General features: G+C 47.2%; 2 protein-coding genes across 3 annotated transcripts; one reads left to right on the top strand and one right to left on the bottom strand.

The window, feature by feature from the left end:
* Window positions 1–3,160: 3,160 nt before the first annotated feature.
* Window positions 3,161–16,324, bottom strand: sec61b (SEC61 translocon subunit beta). The gene is made up of 4 exons (XM_038976189.1): window positions 16,190–16,324; window positions 15,454–15,551; window positions 13,600–13,707; window positions 3,161–3,699 (listed from the first exon to the last, which is right to left on the bottom strand). Exons 1-4 carry the CDS (start codon window positions 16,190–16,192, stop codon window positions 3,612–3,614), a joined length of 297 nt encoding a protein of 98 aa, XP_038832117.1. The 5' UTR covers window positions 16,193–16,324; the 3' UTR covers window positions 3,161–3,611.
* Window positions 16,325–16,606: 282 nt separating this feature from the next.
* Window positions 16,607–19,649, top strand: alg2 (ALG2 alpha-1,3/1,6-mannosyltransferase). Of its 2 annotated transcripts, none has more exons than XM_038976187.1 (5): window positions 16,607–16,757; window positions 17,159–17,330; window positions 17,419–17,556; window positions 17,721–17,888; window positions 18,060–19,649. In XM_038976187.1, exons 2-5 carry the CDS (start codon window positions 17,160–17,162, stop codon window positions 18,804–18,806), a joined length of 1,224 nt encoding a protein of 407 aa, XP_038832115.1. In that variant the 5' UTR covers window positions 16,607–16,757; window position 17,159; the 3' UTR covers window positions 18,807–19,649. The 2 variants fall into 2 exon arrangements, with proteins under 2 accessions (XP_038832115.1, XP_038832116.1); XM_038976188.1 differs by lacking the exon at window positions 16,607–16,757 and adding an exon at window positions 16,758–16,840.
* Window positions 19,650–21,842: the final 2,193 nt, after the last annotated feature.

Below are 21,842 nucleotides of genomic sequence, written 5' to 3' on the forward strand. Positions count from 1 at the left end.
GGAGAGGATGACAGGAACCAAAGAGAAGAGAGAGGAGATGATGACAGGAACCAAAGAGAAGAGAGAGGAGAGGATGACAGAAACCAAAGAGAAGAGAGAGGAGAGGATGACAGAAACCAAAAAGAAGAGAGGAGAGGATGACAGGAACCAAAGAGAAGAGAGAGGAGAGGATGACAGGAACCAAAGAGAAGATGACAGGAACCAAAGAGAAGAGAGAGGAGAGGATGACAGGAACCAAAGAGAAGATGACAGGAACCAAAGAGGAGAGGATGACAGGAAGCAAAGAGAAGAGAGGGGAGAGGATGACAGGAACCAAAGAGAAGAGAGAGGAGAGGATAACAGGAACCAAAAAGAAGAGAGAGGAGAGGATGACAGGAACCAAAGAGAAGAGAGGGGAGAGGATGACAGAAACCAAAGAGAAGAGAGAGGAGAGGATGACAGAAACCAAAGAGAAGAGAGAGGAGAGGATGACAGGAACCAAAGAGAAGAGAGAGGAGATGATGACAGGAACCAAAGAGAAGAGAGAGGAGAGGATGACAGAAACCAAAGAGAAGAGAGAGGAGAGGATGACAGAAACCAAAAAGAAGAGAGGAGAGGATGACAGGAACCAAAGAGAAGAGAGAGGAGAGGATGACAGGAACCAAAGAGAAGATGACAGGAAGCAAAGAGAAGAGAGGGGAGAGGATGACAGGAACCAAAGAGAAGAGAGAGGAGAGGATAACAGGAACCAAAAAGAAGAGAGAGGAGAGGATGACAGGAACCAAAGAGAAGAGAGGGGAGAGGATGACAGGAACCAAAGAGAAGAGAGGGGAGAGGATGACAGGAACCAAAGAGAAGAGAGAGGAGAGGATGACAGGAACCAAAGAGAAGATGACAGGAACCAAAGAGAAGAGAGGATGACAGGAAGCAAAGAGAAGAGAGGATGACAGGAAACAAAGAGAAGAAAGGATGACAGGAAGCAAAGAGAAGAGAGGATGACAGGCAACAAAGAGAAGAAAGGATGACAGGAAACAAAGAGAAGAAAGGATGACAGGAAGCAAAGAGAAGAGAGGATGACAGGAAACAAAGAGAAGAAAGGATGACAGGAAACGAAGAGAGGATGACAGGAAACAAAGAGAAGAAAGGATGACAGGAAGCAAAGAGAAGAGAGGATGACAGGAACCAAAGAGAAGAGGAGAGGATGACAGAAACCAAAGAGAAGATGACAGGAACCAAAGAGAAGAGAGAGGAGAGGATAACAGGAACCAAAGAGAAGAGAGAGGAGAGGATAACAGGAACCAAAGAGAAGAGAGAGGAGAGGATGACAGGAACCAAAGAGAAGAGAGAGGAGAGGATGACAGGAACCAAAGAGAAGAGAGAGGAGAGGATGACAGGAACCAAAGAGAAGAGAGAGGAGAGGATGACAGGAACCAAAGAGAAGAGAGAGGAGATGATGACAGGAACCAAAGAGAAGAGAGAGGATAGGATGACAGGAACCAAAGAGAAGAGAGAGGAGAGGATAACAGGAACCAAAGAGAAGAGAGAGGATGACAGGAACCAAAGAGAAGATGACAGGAACCAAAAAGAAGAGAGAGGAGAGGATGACAGGAACCAAAGAGAAGATGACAGGAACCAAAGAGAAGAGAGAGGAGAGGATGACAGGAACCAAAGAGAAGATGACAGGAACCAAAGAGAAGAGAGAGGAGAGGATGACAGGAACCAAAGAGAAGAGAGAGGAGAGGATGACAGGAACCAAAGAGAAGAGAGAGGATGACAGAAACCAAAGAGAAGAGAGAGGAGAGGATGACAGGAACCAAAGAGAAGAGAGGAGAGGATGACAGGAACCAAAGAGAAGAGAGGATGGGAGAAGATCACAGTCACTTTATATTTCTCTCTCCTGTGTAGTCCTCTGCATATCATTTGGTAGAGCAAGGCACTTGCAAAGCCAGGATAGTGGGTTTGATAACCGGGATCCGTATGTAAAATAAACAAATTAAATGCACATCATCTTTGGAGAAAAACGTCTTCTAAATAACATATTATGTTTATTCTCCTCTCCACAGGAGGCTGGTGAGGGGAGGATGGCTCATAATGACTGGAATTAAGTGAACAAAATGGTATCAAACACAAATGTGTGTCAATACCATTCCTTCTATTAGTATGAGCCTGTCCTCCCAGAGAAAGAGAGGTACAGAGGAGGATGAAGGGTTCTTCACCACTGTAATAGTCAGTTGTAATGGACCATACAGCACTTTGAATTTATCACATGATTTATGGTCAGCCATAGAAGTCATAGCTTATGGCTATTATATTGTTACTATACAGTGACCTACAGTATATCCTCTTTTCCTGTGTGAGATTCCTTTGCTCTCCCCTTAGGTTGATGCTATTCTAATGCGGTCCTGGGGCCCCCCTGGGGACATGTATTATTTAGTTTTTGCCCTAGCACTACACAGCAGATTCAAATAATCAAAGCTTGATGAGTTGGTTATTTGAGTCAGCTGTGTAGTGCCAGGGAAAAACTAAAACGTTCACCCAGGGGGGACCAGGAGCGAGTTTGGGAAACCCTGGTGTAAGACGAGCTGTCAAACTCCTCCTCAGGGACCCCCAGGCCTTTCCATAGCTAGCACACCGGAGTCAACTAATCATCCAGCCCTTGACTAACTGAATGAGGTGTGCTAGTTCAGGGCTACAACAAAATGGTGAAACGTCTGGGGGTCCCTGAGGAGTGGTTTGAAAAAGGCTGGTGCTCCCCTGAACATACCTGATACAGCCTGTACCTGGCAGGAAACCTACACACCTGTCACATACCGTGCCATGGGTAACGCTTGAATTAATAGCTCATTTGAATAGAAAGCTAATATTAAAGATGTCTATAAAACCGTTCCCTTGGTACATACAGTATATGCACAACAGGTATACGGTGCCATGTAATTGTCTAGTACGGACATTTTGATTGATCCACCCTAAATTAGCTACACTTTGCCAAAGGCAGTGTACAGTACATGAGTTCTGGGACATGGTCTAATATAGTGCAATGGGAAACCCACATAACAAAACACTAAAGACCATGACAGGCAGCAGACAAGGTATCCCGAGAGGCACTCAAGGATCATGAATTTGCATGAAGCAGTTTTACAGACAGTGTAAATGCTAATATGGACATCCAACACACAACAAATTCTGTTTGAGTCCATTTATTGTACAATATCACAATACAAATGTTGTCCAAATGATGTTAACAAAACATCTACAGGTTCCAATTCAGGCTGAAAAATATAGATGCTTACTGAAGTCCTAATGAAGGGACTAGGTGCCCGATCCTTACTGGAGATGAATCACTGTCATCAACAGGACCTACAGCAGCCAGTAGGAGATGAGTCTCAGGATTCAGTCCTACGTGATCTGTGCTCAGGGTCAACACACTGGTGGTCTGCAGTTCAGTTGGAGTTGGACACTAGACTGCTGCTCAGAGAACAGCAGACAGATTGGGGCTGTCCCGCCCGCCCGCTGGGCCAGGCGAGTCGTGTGGTTGGGGATTCAGGTTGGTTGGTTGTTTGGTCCAGGTCTGATGTGTTAAGAAGCTGCGCCGCAGGGTCAGGGATTGAGGGTGAAGGGTCATGGGGCGGGGTTTAGGAGCGGGTGTACTTCCCCCAGATGTGCAGCATGAAGACCGACGCGATGAACAGCAAACTCATCACCAGCACTGGTACCGGACCTCTGAGGAGAGACACACACACAGGTTAACACCCATACACTGGTACCGGACCTCTGAGGAGAGACACACACACAGGTTAACACCCATACACTGGTACCGGACCTCTGAGGAGAGACACACACACAGGTTAACACCCATACACTGGTACCGGACCTCTGAGGAGAGACACACACACAGGTTAACACCCATACACTGGTACCGGACCTCTGAGGAGAGACGACACACACACAGGTTAACACCCATACACTGGTACCGGACCTCTGAGGAGAGACACACACACACAGGTTACCACCCGGACCTCTGAGGAGAGACGGCACACACACAGGTTACCACCCATACTCTGAGGAGAGACGACACACACACACACACAGGTTACCACCCGGACCTCTGAGGAGAGACGACACACACACAGGTTACCACCCATACACTGAGGAGAGACGGCACACACAGGTTACCACCCATACACTGAGGAGAGAAGACACACACAGGTTACCACCCATACACTGAGGAGAGAAGACACACACAGGTTACCACCCATACACTGAGGAGAGACGGCACACACAGGTTACCACCCGGACCTCTGAGGAGTGACGACACACACACACAGGTTACCACCCATACACTGAGGAGAGAAGACACACACACAGGTTACCACCCACGCGTGATAAAGGCCGTCAGTATACTGTAAGCCCGTACGCGTGATAAAGGCCGTCAGTATACTGTAAGCCCGTACGCGTGATAAAGGCCGTCAGTATACTGTAAGCCCGTACGCGTGATAAAGACCGCCAGTATACTGTAAGCCCGTACGCGTGATAAAGACCGTCAGTATACTGTAAGCCCGTACGCGTGATAAAGACCGCCAGTATACTGTAAGCCCGTACGCGTGATAAAGACCGCCAGTATACTGTAAGCCCGTACGCGTGATAAAGACCGCCAGTATACTGTAAGCCCGTACGCGTGATAAAGGCCGTCAGTATACTGTAAGCCCGTACGCGTGATAAAGGCCGTCAGTATACTGTAAGCCCGTACGCGTGATAAAGGCCGTCAGTATACTGTAAGCCCGTACGCGTGATAAAGACCGCCAGTATACTGTAAGCCCGTACGCGTGATAAAGACCGTCAGTATACTGTAAGCCCGTACGCGTGATAAAGGCCGTCAGTATACTGTAAGCCCGTACGCGTGATAAAGACCGTCAGTATACTGTAAGCCCGTACGCGTGATAAAGGACGTCAGTATACTGTAAGCCCGTACGCGTGATAAAGGACGTCAGTATACTGTAAACCCGTACGCGTGATAAAGGCCGTCAGTATACTGTAAGCCCGTACGCGTGATAAAGACCGTCAGTATACTGTAAGCCCGTACGCGTGATAAAGGACGTCAGTATACTGTAAGCCCGTACGCGTGATAAAGGACGTCAGTATACTGTAAGCCCGTACGCGTGATAAAGGACGTCAGTATACTGTAAGCCCGTACGCGTGATAAAGACCGTCAGTATACTGTAAGCCCGTACGCGTGATAAAGACCGTCAGTATACTGTAAGCCCGTACGCGTGATAAAGGCCGTCAGTATACTGTAAGCCCGTACGCGTGATAAAGACCGTCAGTATACTGTAAGCCCGTACGCGTGATAAAGGCCGTCAGTATACTGTAAGCCCGTACGCGTGATAAAGACCGTCAGTATACTGTAAGCCCGTACGCGTGATAAAGGCCGTCAGTATACTGTAAGCCCGTACGCGTGATAAAGACCGTCAGTATACTGTAAGCCCGTGCGCGTGATAAAGACCGTCAGTATACTGTAAGCCCGTGCGCGTGATAAAGACCGTCAGTATACTGTAAGCCCGTACGCGTGATAAAGACCGTCAGTATACTGTAAGCCCGTACGCGTGATAAAGGCCGTCAGTATACTGTAAACCCGTACGCGTGATAAAGACCGTCAGTATACTGTAAGCCCGTACGCGTGATAAAGACCGTCAGTATACTGTAAGCCCGTACGCGTGATAAAGACCGTCAGTATACTGTAAGCCCGTACGCGTGATAAAGACCGTCAGTATACTGTAAGCCCGTACGCGTGATAAAGGCCGTCAGTATACTGTAAGCCCGTACGCGTGATAAAGGCCGTCAGTATACTGTAAGCCCGTACGCGTGATAAAGGCCGTCAGTATACTGTAAGCCCGTACGCGTGATAAGACCGTCGGTATACTGTAAGCCCGTACGCGTGATAAAGGCCGTCGGTATACTGTAAGCCCGTACGCGTGATAAAGGCCGTCGGTATACTGTAAGCCCGTACGCGTGATAAAGGCCGTCAGTATACTGTAAGCCCGTACGCGTGATAAAGACCGTCAGTATACTGTAAGCCCGTACGCGTGATAAAGGCCGTCAGTATACTGTAAGCCCGTACGCGTGATAAAGACCGTCTGTATACTGTAAGCCCGTACGCGTGATAAAGACCGTCTGTATACTGTAAGCCCGTACGCGTGATAAAGGACGTCAGTATACTGTAAGCCCGTACGCGTGATAAAGGACGTCAGTATACTGTAAGCCCGTACGCGTGATAAAGGACGTCAGTATACTGTAAGCCCGTACGCGTGATAAAGGACGTCAGTATACTGTAAGCCCGTACGCGTGATAAAGACCGTCAGTATACTGTAAGCCCGTACGCGTGATAAAGGCCGTCAGTATACTGTAAGCCCGTACGCGTGATAAAGGCCGTCAGTATACTGTAAGCCCGTACGCGTGATAAAGGACGTCAGTATACTGTAAGCCTGTACGCGTGATAAAGACCGTCAGTATACTGTAAGCCCGTACGCGTCATAAAGACCGTCAGTATACTGTAAGCCCGTACGCGTCATAAAAATGGTCAGTATACTGTAAGCCCGTACGCGTGATAAAGGCCGTCAGTATACTGTAAGCCCGTACGCGTGATAAAGACCGTCAGTATACTGTAAGCCCGTACGCGTGATAAAGACCGTCAGTATACTGTAAGCCCGTACGCGTGATAAAGGCCGTCAGTATACTGTAAGCCCGTACGCGTGATAAAGGCCGTCGGTATACTGTAAGCCCGTACGCGTGATAAAGGCCGTCAGTATACTGTAAGCCCGTACGCGTGATAAAGACCGTCAGTATACTGTAAGCCCGTACGCGTGATAAAGGCCGTCAGTATACTGTAAGCCCGTACGCGTGATAAAGACCGTCAGTATACTGTAAGCCCGTACGCGTGATAAAGGCCGTCGGTATACTGTAAGCCCGTACGCGTGATAAAGGCCGTCAGTATACTGTAAGCCCGTACGCGTGATAAAGACCGTCGGTATACTGTAAGCCCGTACGCGTGATAAAGGCCGTCGGTATACTGTAAGCCCGTACGCGTGATAAAGGACGTCAGTATACTGTAAGCCCGTACGCGTGATAAAGACCGTCAGTATACTGTAAGCCCGTACGCGTGATAAAGGACGTCAGTATACTGTAAGCCCGTACGCGTGATAAAGACCGTCAGTATACTGTAAGCCCGTACGCGTGATAAAGGCCGTCAGTATACTGTAAGCCCGTACGCGTGATAAAGGCCGTCAGTATACTGTAAGCCCGTACGCGTGATAAAGGCCGTCAGTATACTGTAAGCCCGTACGCGTGATAAAGGACGTCAGTATACTGTAAGCCTGTACGCGTGATAAAGACCGTCAGTATACTGTAAGCCCGTACGCGTCATAAAGACCGTCAGTATACTGTAAGCCCGTACGCGTCATAAAAATGGTCAGTATACTGTAAGCCCGTACGCGTGATAAAGGCCGTCAGTATACTGTAAGCCCGTACGCGTGATAAAGGCCGTCGGTATACTGTAAGCCCGTACGCGTGATAAAGGCCGTCAGTATACTGTAAGCCCGTACGCGTGATAAAGACCGTCAGTATACTGTAAGCCCGTACGCGTGATAAAGGCCGTCAGTATACTGTAAGCCCGTACGCGTGATAAAGACCGTCTGTATACTGTAAGCCCGTACGCGTGATAAAGACCGTCTGTATACTGTAAGCCCGTACGCGTGATAAAGGACGTCAGTATACTGTAAGCCCGTACGCGTGATAAAGGACGTCAGTATACTGTAAGCCCGTACGCGTGATAAAGGACGTCAGTATACTGTAAGCCCGTACGCGTGATAAAGGACGTCAGTATACTGTAAGCCCGTACGCGTGATAAAGGACGTCAGTATACTGTAAGCCCGTACGCGTGATAAAGACCGTCAGTATACTGTAAGCCCGTACGCGTGATAAAGGCCGTCAGTATACTGTAAGCCCGTACGCGTGATAAAGGCCGTCAGTATACTGTAAGCCCGTACGCGTGATAAAGGACGTCAGTATACTGTAAGCCTGTACGCGTGATAAAGACCGTCAGTATACTGTAAGCCCGTACGCGTCATAAAGACCGTCAGTATACTGTAAGCCCGTACGCGTCATAAAAATGGTCAGTATACTGTAAGCCCGTACGCGTGATAAAGGCCGTCAGTATACTGTAAGCCCGTACGCGTGATAAAGACCGTCAGTATACTGTAAGCCCGTACGCGTGATAAAGACCGTCAGTATACTGTAAGCCCGTACGCGTGATAAAGGCCGTCAGTATACTGTAAGCCCGTACGCGTGATAAAGGCCGTCGGTATACTGTAAGCCCGTACGCGTGATAAAGGCCGTCAGTATACTGTAAGCCCGTACGCGTGATAAAGACCGTCAGTATACTGTAAGCCCGTACGCGTGATAAAGGCCGTCAGTATACTGTAAGCCCGTACGCGTGATAAAGACCGTCAGTATACTGTAAGCCCGTACGCGTGATAAAGGCCGTCGGTATACTGTAAGCCCGTACGCGTGATAAAGGCCGTCAGTATACTGTAAGCCCGTACGCGTGATAAAGACCGTCAGTATACTGTAAGCCCGTACGCGTGATAAAGGCCGTCGGTATACTGTAAGCCCGTACGCGTGATAAAGGACGTCAGTATACTGTAAGCCCGTACGCGTGATAAAGACCGTCAGTATACTGTAAGCCCGTACGCGTGATAAAGGCCGTCAGTATACTGTAAGCCCGTACGCGTGATAAAGACCGTCAGTATACTGTAAGCCCGTACGCGTGATAAAGGCCGTCAGTATACTGTAAGCCCGTACGCGTGATAAAGACCGTCAGTATACTGTAAGCCCGTACGCGTGATAAAGACCGTCAGTATACTGTAAGCCCGTACGCGTGATAAAGACCGTCAGTATACTGTAAGCCCGTACGCGTGATAAAGGCCGTCAGTATACTGTAAGCCCGTACACGTGATAAGGACAATGAATACAATGTACACGTGCAATTTTATTCCACTAAATTATGCAAATTAACCTATAGACTGATAAGCATGACGAGTCAAATGTATTTCCATCGACTGGTATTCCCATCAAAAAATAGTCTAAAAAGCATTATTTCGTAATGGGATTTTTTCTTCTCCTGGACAATTGCCGGTGCCAATTTTATTTATGGACTTAAAGTAGCCAAAAGTCAGCTGTTACCAGCTAACAGAAACCCTGGTGTTGTAGTAGTAGTTTGACTGTCGTCTGCCTGTCAGACAGGTGGTTTATATGGAGCTCCTTAGAGCTCCAACCAGCCTTATAAACTGGGTGGTTCGAGCCCTGAATGCTGATTGGCTGACAGCCGTGGCGTATCAGAACGTATACCACAGGTATGACAAAACATTTATTTTTACTGCTTTAATTACATTGGTAACCAGTTTATAATAACAATAAGACACCTCAGGGGTTTGTGATATATGGGCAATATATCCTGGCTACGGGCTGTGTCCAGGCACTCCGCGTTGCGTCGTGGGTAAGAACAGCCCTTAGCCGCGGTATATTGGCCATGATCCACACCCCCTCGTGGCTTATTGATTAATTACCACCATTGAACTGGGACCAGTGTTTCTCCTAGCATTACTGAGGTGGGGCAGGCCTCCCATAACTGTCTAGCACTTATACCCTCAGCTCTCAACTGGTCAAATTGCTTTCATTGGAAATCTCCATTCTGGCAGATGTGGGTGCCTCTGCACCCCATCTAGATCAATTCTAGGGGAAACCTTGCCTGGGAGACAGTAGAGATGTGGTCCTATTGTGTTTCTGCATTCATTGATGAGGATTTGATGAGAAGAGGTGAGAAGAGATCCCTGAAGTGGAAGGGTGGGGGGAGAGTGTTACCATACCAACCCCACCCCCCTCCTCTCTGAAGGCTGTAATTGACTTGACCTTTCTGAGTAGATCTTAATGAAGCTCTGAGACCAGCGTTCAACACACACACACGCTCCATACACACCACCCTACAACCATCTGTCCTGGACTACAGGAGCAACACCCTCAGTAACTACAGCTGGACAACTGGAACTGTGTGGAGTAGAGGACACCTCTAACCGTTGTCAGTAGTGGTCTCAGTCTAGAACTGTGTGGAGTAGAGGACATCTCTAACCGTTGTCAGTAGTGGTCTCAGTCTAGAACTGTGTGGAGTAGAGGACATCTCTAACCGTTGTCAGTAGTGGTCTCAGTCTAGAACTGTGTGGAGTAGAGGAGACCTCTAACCGTTGTCAGTAGTGGTCTCAGTCTAGAACTGTGTGGAGTAGAGGACATCTCTAACCGTTGTCAGTAGTGGTCTCAGTCTAGAACTGTGTGGAGTAGAGGACATCTCTAACCGTTGTCAGTAGTGGTCTCAGTCTAGAACTGTGTGGAGTAGAGAAGACCTCTAACCGTTGTCAGTAGTGGTCTCAGTCTAGAACTGTGTGGAGTAGAGGAGACCTCTAACCGTTGTCAGTAGTGGTCTCAGTCTAGAACTGTGTGGAGTAGAGGACACCTCTAACCGTTGTCAGTAGTGGTCTCAGTCTAGAACTGTGTGGAGTAGAGGACATCTCTAACCGTTGTCAGTAGTGGTCTCAGTCTAGAACTGTGTGGAGTAGAGGACATCTCTAACCGTTGTCAGTAGTGGTCTCAGTCTAGAACTGTGTGGAGTAGAGGAGACCTCTAACCGTTGTCAGTAGTGGTCTCAGTCTAGAACTGTGTGGAGTAGAGGAGACCTCTAACCGTTGTCAGTAGTGGTCTCAGTCTAGAACTGTGTGGAGTAGAGGACATCTCTAAACGTTGTCAGTAGTGGTCTCAGTCTAGAACTGTGTGGAGTAGAGGACACCTCTAACCGTTGTCAGTAGTGGTCTCAGTCTAGAACTGTGTGGAGTAGAGGACATCTCTAACCGTTGTCCGTAGTGGTCTCAGTCTAGAACTGTGTGGAGTAGAGGACATCTCTAACCGTTGTCAGTAGTGGTCTCAGTCTAGAACTGTGTGGAGTAGAGGAGACCTCTAACCGTTGTCAGTAGTGGTCTCAGTCTAGAACTGTGTGGAGTAGAGGACATCTCTAACCGTTGTCAGTAGTGGTCTCAGTCTAGAACTGTGTGGAGTAGAGGACATCTCTAACCGTTGTCAGTAGTGGTCTCAGTCTAGAACTGTGTGGAGTAGAGGAGACCTCTAACCGTTGTCAGTAGTGGTCTCAGTCTAGAACTGTGTGGAGTAGAGGAGACCTCTAACCGTTGTCAGTAGTGGTCTCAGTCTAGAACTGTGTGGAGTAGAGGACACCTCTAACCGTTGTCAGTAGTGGTCTCAGTCTAGAACTGTGTGGAGTAGAGGACATCTCTAACCGTTGTCAGTAGTGGTCTCAGTCTAGAACTGTGTGGAGTAGAGGAGACCTCTAACCGTTGTCAGTAGTGGTCTCAGTCTAGAACTGTGTGGAGTAGAGGAGACCTCTAACCGTTGTCAGTAGTGGTCTCAGTCTAGAACTGTGTGGAGTAGAGGACACCTCTAACCGTTGTCAGTAGTGGTCTCAGTCTAGAACTGTGTGGAGTAGAGGAGACCTCTAACCGTTGTCAGTAGTGGTCTCAGTCTAGAACTGTGTGGAGTAGAGGAGACCTCTAACCGTTGTCAGTAGTGGTCTCAGTCTAGAACTGTGTGGAGTAGAGGAGACCTCTAACCGTTGTCAGTAGTGGTCTCAGTCTAGAACTGTGTGGAGTAGAGGACACCTCTAACCGTTGTCAGTAGTGGTCTCAGTCTAGAACTGTGTGGAGTAGAGGACATCTCTAACCGTTGTCAGTAGTGGTCTCAGTCTAGAACTGTGTGGAGTAGAGGACATCTCTAACCGTTGTCAGTAGTGGTCTCAGTCTAGAACTGTGTGGAGTAGAGGAGACCTCTAACCGTTGTCAGTAGTGGTCTCAGTCTAGAACTGTGTGGAGTAGAGGACATCTCTAACCGTTGTCAGTAGTGGTCTCAGTCTAGAACTGTGTGGAGTAGAGGAGACCTCTAACCGTTGTCAGTAGTGGTCTCAGTCTAGAACTGTGTGGAGTAGAGGAGACCTCTAACCGTTGTCAGTAGTGGTCTCAGTCTAGAACTGTGTGGAGTAGAGGACATCTCTAACCGTTGTCAGTAGTGGTCTCAGTCTAGAACTGTGTGGAGTAGAGGACATCTCTAACCGTTGTCAGTAGTGGTCTCAGTCTAGAACTGTGTGGAGTAGAGGACATCTCTAACCGTTGTCAGTAGTGGTCTCAGTCTAGAACTGTGTGGAGTAGAGGAGACCTCTAACCGTTGTCAGTAGTGGTCTCAGTCTAGAACTGTGTGGAGTAGAGGACATCTCTAACCGTTGTCAGTAGTGGTCTCAGTCTAGAACTGTGTGGAGTAGAGGAGACCTCTAACCGTTGTCAGTAGTGGTCTCAGTCTAGAACTGTGTGGAGTAAAGGAGACCTCTAACCGTTGTCAGTAGTGGTCTCAGTCTAGAACTGTGTGGAGTAGAGGACATCTCTAACCGTTGTCAGTAGTGGTCTCAGTCTAGAACTGTGTGGAGTAGAGGACATCTCTAACCGTTGTCAGTAGTGGTCTCAGTCTAGAACTGTGTGGAGTAGAGGACATCTCTAACCGTTGTCAGTAGTGGTCTCAGTCTAGAACTGTGTGGAGTAGAGAGGACCTCTAACCGTTGTCAGTAGTGGTCTCAGTCTAGAACTGTGTGGAGTAGAGGAGACCTCTAACCGTTGTCAGTAGTGGTCTCAGTCTAGAACTGTGTGGAGTAGAGGAGACCTCTAACCGTTGTCAGTAGTGGTCTCAGTCTAGAACTGTGTGGAGTAGAGGAGACCTCTAACCGTTGTCAGTAGTGGTCTCAGTCTAGAACTGTGTGGAGTAGAGGACACCTCTAACCGTTGTCAGTAGTGGTCTCAGTCTAGAACTGTGTGGAGTAGAGGAGACCTCTAACCGTTGTCAGTAGTGGTCTCTGTCTAGAACTGTGTGGAGTAGAGGACATCTCTAACCGTTGTCAGTAGTGGTCTCAGTCTAGAACTGTGTGGAGTAGAGGACATCTCTAACCGTTGTCAGTAGTGGTCTCAGTCTAGAACTGTGTGGAGTAGAGGACATCTCTAACCGTTGTCAGTAGTGGTCTCTGTCTAGAACTGTGTGGAGTAGAGGACATCTCTAACCGTTGTCAGTAGTGGTCTCAGTCTAGAACTGTGACCAGGAGTCATAGAACAGCGGCCCGACCGTCAGAAAGCGGCCAGACTTAGAAAGCTGGAGTGTTCACATGTGTTAAGGAACAGTATGGAGCTGAACTGACAGTGTCTGTAAGGGGACGGGATGGAGGGGGGGCTCCAGGAACATACACACCCTGGGGTCTGATCAGCATTTAGCCCCAGTCCCCCAAGTCTCATTTACTGCCATTAAACATTCATGCTCTTCCTCATAAACAATGTACATACCTACTCTGTGTGTGTGTGTGTGTGTATATATATATATATATATATATATATATATATATTTATTGTGTGCATTTGAAGGAATCCTAGAGCCTTTGTGTGAGTGTGTATGGTTGTGTGTGTATATATATATATATACACTCACACTTTGAGTCCTGGTGAGTCCTCAGTGTAGAAGCGCCACATGCCCCCTGTGCCGCCCGCTGACGCTGTGGTCCTGCCTGCACTGCGTGTGCCACTGCTCGTTGCTTTCCTGTGACATCACACATACGAGACACAACATGTGAGCTATAACATCATATACAAGAGACAACAAGCTATTTACATGAGAGGTTGTCAGTCACACCTTTACAGAGTTGCCTGCACACAAACAATTAACCTTCATTTGCTCCAGTTGACTGTTTTTTTTGCCTGAGTCTCAGATGGTTAGATGTAAAAACACAGAGGCTCTAGGAAATACTGCCTCTGCAGTGACTGTGCAGTTCTAAGCCATATCTGAACCCATAACATTATTGTGTGAAATGACAAATCACAGACACTGTCCAGTGTTTCCCGCAGGATTTTTCCCCCAGCAGTGGTGGCAAGGGTAGCGGGGGGAGCTACTAGCAGTAACACAATGACATGCTAGCTGTTCCCATAGACATCCAGTCATTGAGCCAATTACTATCAATTTAAAAGTGCGTATCAGCAGAGATATCATGGGTCGCGCTAACGGAGGATTCAGGGATTTTTTTTTTTTTACACAGATTTTTTTTTATGGAGAAAAAAGATTTATTGTTGCATTTTGTAAACGCAGATCTTAAATGCTTATTGTAAATTCTGCCCTGCTTCAGTCAGGGTTGGCTCCAAATCATCAATGTAACAGGATCATTTCCGTGCTTCAGTTGCACTCCACTCTGATGAAATATCTTTGCTCTTGTCATTGGATCACCAGACAGCGCTCTGACTGATGTGTAGGATACTTTTCTCCGGTGTGTTTTTTCTCCGGTAGCCAGTTAAAATGCAAGATTAACTTCAAAACAAAGCATTAAAAAGAATGCAGCCAGCTACATTTCCTATAAACATTAGAAATATGGCCATGCATAGTTTTTACAAAAACTACCTTGCTTTTTCATTGTAAGCCAATTTACGTGTGGCTGCTAGCTAAATAGTGTTGTACTTCTGTTGACATCTGATGAAAACGATTTTCTGCCAAATGTGTTGAACCAATGCATTTTGTGTGAACGAGTGTTCTTATCCAAAGAACTAGCTAATGTGACCCCTGGATATACACATAAAAAAATAGATACCTTTTCCCCCCCAGCCATGGCAACAAGTTAGCAGCAGTGGGCCACCGCTGCTAAATGAATGTAGGGGAAACACTGCTGTCTGAGGTAGAAGTACTACAGTACCTAACTCCCTCTACTACAGCAGTTTGTGTTCAGACTATCTCCAGTAGTTAATGTCCTGATGTAGTGATTCATAACTGCTGTACACATCAGCTGAGATTAAAGGGGGCTAAACGAGGTAATGAGTGAATGAGGGATAAGGTAGTACTGGGTAATGATGATGATGACATCGAGGCTCTGATTACATACTGATTAAGCCTAAAGCACCAACATTTATCGAGAGGTATCTACACAGAGGGATATCTAAACACCATCACTCTCCCTACAGTATTATGTCATCAAAGAGACAGGGGGAAGGGGAGGAGGGTCCCAAATCATTTTACATCCTCTAGTCTACATAAAATGTTGTTTATTTTAGTAATGTACTCATGTGTTATAGGTTGGAGCTAGGTAGTAATGTTGATGCTTGGAGGTGGTTAGGGGTACCAGTATGAAATGTCTTGAGTCTGACTGGAGTCTTGGTGTTTGTTTGTTGTAGATCCTTCTGCCTTAGGTGGGGTTTTGTGTGGCTCTTGCTGCCATGCTCCATGATGATGCATTGGTATTTTGTTTTTGAAGCACTTTGAGATTATGAAAAGTGCTATAGAAATGTAATAAATGATTATTATTACCTCTGTCGGACTGTGGATCCTGCTGCGCGGGGGGCCACGGTCTTGCTGGGGGATCGGCTCCCTGCACCGACATTAGTCGCACTTGATGCTGGTCCAGGCTGAGGAAGAGACAGTTACATTAAAACACACACAAAATACTAAGAATACATAAGAAAACAGAAATGTAACCATTGGATTTGACCCACTTGGATGTGGGGTTCTCTGAAATGATAATCACAAATAACTTCCTCATAATATATAGGAGATCACTCTAGCTACTACTAGAGGCCCTCTTTACCAGCGATGAGGACCCTAAAGCGCCATGAACAGCGTACTCAAATGTCATTGCAATGATTGTTTGTGATAGTCTGGCTGTCTTACACATAACAGAATAAAGATTCGCTGATTCGAAAAATAGCCACGTCTACAAATAGATCATGGATCATCATAGTAACTAACCTAACTTTAGCTAGCTGGCTACCTTAGATGGCTTCTAAACCTGACAGTCATCTCGACGGTAAAGAATGATTATAATATAAAACAGCAATGTTAAATAAGACTAATCTATAACATCATCCCTGTAATTATACTAGGTTAGCTTGCTAACAGAGGCTAATTGAATGTCTCTGTTATGCCTAGCTAAATTGAATGAGAGCTAGCTAGCTAACGTAAGGTAGCTAAAGCAGTCAGTTAGCTACAGCCAAGTTAGAGGTGTACAACAATATAAATTATTTTGAAAAAAGTATAGAATTCTTACCATTTTAAGTTGGTCTTGAAGAAAACTTCAACTGTTCTTCTAACTGAAGTCTACGTCAAAAGGGCAGCAGTGCTGTACAAAAATCGCCACAACTTCAGAAGGAATCCAAGAAAGATGACGCTTGTCTAAAAAGGACACGATTACAGAACGAAGGACCATTTTAGGTGCCCTATGTCAAGCCTGAACCAAGACAGCCTATAATTGACATCTAACGGATTCAATTTATTACAAATTATAGATTAATATATAATCTCCTGGTAAAAAATTATTTCTTTAAAAATGTTTACTTTAATTTCTAATTTGTTTAATCTAATTTTGGAGTTTGAACGAAAGGCAAATGAAAAGTGTGCGTGCGGAGAGAGGTGACGTGTCTCATAGGAAGCGACGTGCTCCAGAGGGTGGCATCTGACGCCATTTTGGTTCAACACAGGGGGATTTGCCGTTGGAAATAAATTGAACATTTGAGCCAGCATGTTGATTTATAGGCACAGTGGCTTATTCGTGTTCGTAAACTGATCACTGTTTCCTGGACACAAGTTGGACAGACTGCATTATCAGGGAGCGAAAGGTAAAGTTTATGACAGACAACGTCCACACTGAATTAGTAACGAATGCATACTAGCTGGTCTCTGTGATACTAGCTACTCTCAGGTTGATATAAGCTCTATATTCACTGTGTTTAGTGTAGCTGTCGGCTAGAGATATCTATTGTCTGTTTCAACAACATCACGGATAGCTGATGTTATGGATATGCTTAGCCAATTCAACGGGAGAACATTCTATGGGTTGTGGCATTGTAGACTAAACAATCCACCTCTCTGCCATGTTAATAATGTCCTCCATTCTGTAACGTTGTATTGAATCTATTAATATTGTCTGACCCTTCTGAACAAGCCCCATTTTGATGACGCACCTGTCAACCTGTCAGTGTCATCAGGCTTCTTTAAACATGTTGTCTGTCTCCTCCAGGATGGTGCGGGTGGTGTTTCTCCACCCAGACCTGGGTATAGGTGGTGCAGAGAGGCTGGTGGTGGATGCAGCTGTAGCTCTACGCTCTCGCGGCTGCAGTGTTCAGATCTGGACGGCCCACCATGACCCCACACACTGCTTCTCAGAAACACTGGACCCAGACCTGAACGTGGTGGGTGTCTATAAGAGTGTAATCTAATAACAGTGTTATAACACACACTCACACTGTTTTCCTATCTGACCCTGTTTGTCATCTCCAGGTGTGTGTGGGTGACTGGTTGCCCACCAGTGTGTTTGGGTACCTGCATGCCCTGTGTGCCTACCTCAGGATGATCTACGTAGCTCTCTACCTGGTCTTCCTCAGTGGAGTAGAGTATGACGTGGTCTTCTGTGATCAGGTTGGTGACACACCGTCAACATGTTTTTTTTCTCTTCACTTCAGTATAACTCAGTCCATTACCTTTTCATTTTGACTCTCACCTTCACACTAGTCTTTTTTGCCTTCACTTTTTCTGTAGTTGTGATTGTAGTAGATACAACCCTACTCTCTCTCCTCTTACAGGTGTCGGTGTGTATCCCAGTCCTGAGGTTGTCTCGTCAGAGGAAAAAGGTTCTGTTCTACTGTCATTTCCCAGACCAGCTCCTGACCCAGAGAGGCTCAGCTCTGAAAAAGCTCTACCGCGCCCCCATAGATAGACTGGAGGAACTCACCACTGGCATGGCTGATATGGTGAGAGTATAGAACCAGAGAAAGAAGGATTAGATCTTAAGAGTACAAAATACCAACAGTTTCATTCATTTAATTTCAATGGAAACTAGTTTTGATTTTCCCAATTGATCTCTCTCCTCTGACCTTGTTGATGAGATATCACTGACTGATCCTTCTTGTTTCTTGTCCCAGGTGCTGGTGAACAGTTGTTTCACCGCAGGGGTCTTCAGGGAGACCTTCCGTTCCCTGGATGGGGTCCAGACTGACGTCCTCTACCCCTCCCTCAACACACAAAGCTTCGACCGGCCCCCTGAGGAGCAGCTAGAGCAGGGTCTGGGGGGCTTGATCCCTGAAGGCGTATCCTGCCTCTTCCTGTCTCTGAACCGCTATGAGAGGAAGAAGAGCCTGGGTCTGGCCCTGGAGGGCCTCTCTTCCCTGAAGACCTGCCTCGCCCCGGGGGACCAGGCAGGACTCCACCTGGTGGTGGCAGGGGGGTACGACGGCCGTGTTGCTGAGAACGTCCAGCACTATGCTGAGCTGAAGGAGCTAGCAGCACGGCTGGGAGTAGAGGACTCTGTCACCTTCCTGCGCTCTCCCTCAGATAGCCAGAAGGTGGCGCTGTTGCGGGGCAGCGCAGGTGTTCTCTACACGCCCAGCAGAGAGCACTTTGGGATAGTGCCAGTGGAGGCCATGTACTGCTGCTGTCCCGTCATTGCTGTGAGGTCTGGAGGGCCTCTGGAGAGTGTAGGTGACGGGGAGACGGGCTTCCTGTGTGAGCCCACGGCCGAGGCCTTCTCCCTGGCCATGGAGAAGCTGTTCAGAGACCCCCAGCTCCGCAGGGACATGGGCCAGGCCGGCAGGAGGCGGGTTCAGGAGAAGTTCTCCCTGGAGGCCTTCTCAGACCAGCTGCACGGGTACATCCTCAGGCTGACCCAGTGACACCTCTGCTGGGGTAGAGACTGGGCTGGGGTGCGTTAGCGGAGCAGCTTTCGGTAGAAGTCGCCCATAGACACATCTAGATCAGCTTACCTTCTCTCAATCCCTGCCGAAATCCTAACCAAAGAATGGAAAACTGACCTGAGATCAGCATCTCATTGGTGCAACTTCATCCTACTGCAGCTATAGCCAGGTAGAGGTGGATGGGCTAGGTATGTAGGGATAAAATATGGTTACTGAGGACTGGAGGACAGACTGGGGAGGGGGGGGTGCGCTGACTGAGGAGGACTCTAGACAATTAGTCATTGTTCCCCCAGGAGGGGTTGCTGAGGGAATGGAGGGATGGAATCTCAGCTCCAATTAACAAAAGAGTAACGACTTTACCCATACTGCCCCGGGGCCTGTCGTAACAATACCAGCACCGGCCCTTGGTTCTAGAAGTGTGTGTGTGTGTGTGTGAGGGGGTGACCAAGGGCTTAATGAACAAGAGCTATATAACCACTAGGATGGATCTGTAGTGTGATAGATGTGCTGCTGTGTGTTTGCGCATGCCACCGAGCGCCATTAGCCAGTTGGCAGCCACAGATCGATAAGCAGGATGTTTGCCACTTCCTCTGTCCTTTCAGACCTTAGTTACTTTTCACAATGAGGGAATGTTTGGCCTGTACATTGCTGTTGCTGTCTGTCTCTGGGTTATTAGGAGATGATGCTGTGTGTTGGTTATTGTGTGTGTGTAGTATAGAAGGTCATGTCTGCTGGTCAGTCTGTGTTACTAACCTCTAGAAGAGCTCTTATTGACATTCCTCAAGTCTTAATAAAACAGAGGACACATATCTAGTTTACCAACTCTGCTTGTTTTGTTGTCAAGTTCTTTCTTTTTCTCTTTTGTACCAGACTGTTGTGTATCAGGCCAGGTATCCAACACACGCACGCACACCAAATCCAACTGTCATCTACCCACTGCAAATGCAATGCCACCGAGAGAGGAGAGGAGCGGAGAAGTAGAGGGGCGTGTTTGTGAATGCGCGTGTGTGTGTTCAGTCAATGTTTCAGCGAGCAGAGGAATTAGCAGGAGATGAGGAGGGCTGTTACCACGGTGATTTAGAGACCCTGCTAGGAGGGGAAGATAAAGAGGCCCTCTGGAACCACCAGGGAGAGAACACACACACACTGGAGCCACGGGGAGAGGGGGGGCTGAGGATGTGGGAGACTGAGTGTGGTGAACGGATTGCACCCCCCCAATCACCACCTGGGCTATCAGCAGCTCATAAACACAGTGATTTAAAGCAGGAGACTATCAGGCTTCTGGACACACAGGAGGACTGTTCTTCTGTCTCCCCATCTGTCTGATTCTCTGTCTGTTTAACTGTCTGTCTGTCCCTCAAAGCCGTCAAGTCAGTCAGTCCCCCCTCATCCCTTCCCACCTCCCCTCCCTCCTCCTCTGAGCCCTGTGGTGGGGTAGTGTAATTCTGTTATTGAGACACGATGTGTCCTGAGCTGCAGTGATAACCACCGCCCAGGAGCCACCGGCACTCAGGCTTAATTCATTAATGAGACCGCGGGGTTGGTTTTAAATAGGCTCTAATTCCACACACACAGACACCAGGAGAGATTGGGGCGTTGGTGGAGAGATGTATAGGTGTGTGTCTGTGTGTGTGTGCGTATGTGTGCTAGGTTTTTATCGATGTGTATGTGTGCTGGGGGGAGGGGGAGGTGAGATGTATCGGTGTGTGTGTTTATGTGTGTATATCTGTTTTGTTGGCAGTTTGGGAGCGTGTACCCTTATTATTACAACATTAAAGATGAACTCTTTTTTTAAACCTGCTCTCTGATTGGATGTTAATCATGCTTTCTGATTGGGTGTTAATCATGAGCTAAATGGAGATGAGGGAATAACAAACAAGTTAATCACTACAAGCCTTCACCTGGTCACAGACCGCTGGGCTAGAGCCCCGAGAGAACACACACACACACCTATACATCTCGCCATCACCTCCAACCCAGAGTGATGAGAAGTCATGAGGATTGCTCCAACTCAGAGAGGGAATGTGCACTTATCAAAAGTCAACTGAATTTGTCTATTGTCTAGGACAGTGGTTCCCAACCAGGGGTACTAGGACCCCTGGGGGTACTTGTCCTATCCACAGGGGGTGCTTGGCCTATCCACAGGGGGTACTTGAAGACTCATGAGAACATAGGCTTACTGGTAAAATACAAATGGGGGGGTACTTCTGGGCTACTCCGGGCAGAGCTAAATTCAGTTGGTGGTACAGTAACGTAAAGACGTTAGGAACCACTGGTCTAGGATGTTGGTAGTTCTGGTAACTCTGTCCTCCAAATGTCCCTTGTTGGGAGGAGTAATGTCAGTGTAAAGGGTTAATGCAGAGAAGAGAGAACGCTGTAGGCCTGTAGAGTGTCATTGATATATTGTTTAAACAAAGCAAATCTGCATTGATATTCATGGGATGTCTTTCAGCGCTGTTTTACATGGAACACGTTAACAAATTATGCATTTCAGATTTTACTGCTTCTATAAAGTATTCAAATATATTAGCATATACTGTACCTCGTAACTGTTAACTCTGCAGAGCCTTCGGAGTGATACACGCACAAACACACATGTGCACCTGCATGCACACACACACAAACTTTGTGTAAAAGTGATTTAGTCCAGTGACATAAAATAACCATCTCTGGGAGGTTTTAATAAAGCTATCAACAATGTCTGATAGTGGCGTGTTATAGATAGCCTCAATAAAACTATGTTTATGGCTCTGCAAGGAGAGACATTATAGGACTAATTCTACCCAGGCTACAGTAGGCTGTAGGGGCTGCTGCTGAAAAGATGGTGTAGACAGAGAGACAGTGAGACACAGATCTAATACTGTATTGTAGAATAGGAGTTATCTTTACTGTGAATAGAACTGGTCATATTTATCTAGTCTTGAATCTTGACGTGTTCTGGGTGTCATACTGGTGGTCTCCACTCACAGGCTGTCTCCCAGAGTGGCAGGCAGAACAGGGACGAGAAGGGAGAGT

This window comes from Salvelinus namaycush, chromosome 37 (genome assembly GCF_016432855.1).
Source record: "Salvelinus namaycush isolate Seneca chromosome 37, SaNama_1.0, whole genome shotgun sequence".
In the NCBI taxonomy this organism is placed as follows: Eukaryota; Metazoa; Chordata; class Actinopteri; order Salmoniformes; family Salmonidae; genus Salvelinus; species Salvelinus namaycush.

What these genes read in the sequence shown, in the direction of transcription:
- sec61b (XM_038976189.1), bottom strand. An exon ending in GGATCCACAGTCCGACAGAG is followed by an intron (nt 13,708 to 15,453) that starts GTAATAATAATC and finishes GTGATGTCACAG; the next exon opens with GAAAGCAACGAGCAGTGGCA. An exon ending in GACTCACCAGGACTCAAAGT is followed by an intron (nt 3,700 to 13,599) that starts GTGAGTGTATAT and finishes GTCTCTCCTCAG; the next exon opens with AGGTCCGGTACCAGTGCTGG.
- alg2 (XM_038976187.1), top strand. Translation starts at nt 17,160, where the DNA reads ATGGTGCGGGTGGTGTTTCTCCACCCAGACCTGGGTATAGGTGGTGCA. An exon ending in TGGACCCAGACCTGAACGTG is followed by an intron (nt 17,331 to 17,418) that starts GTGGGTGTCTAT and finishes TGTCATCTCCAG; the next exon opens with GTGTGTGTGGGTGACTGGTT. An exon ending in ACGTGGTCTTCTGTGATCAG is followed by an intron (nt 17,557 to 17,720) that starts GTTGGTGACACA and finishes CTCCTCTTACAG; the next exon opens with GTGTCGGTGTGTATCCCAGT.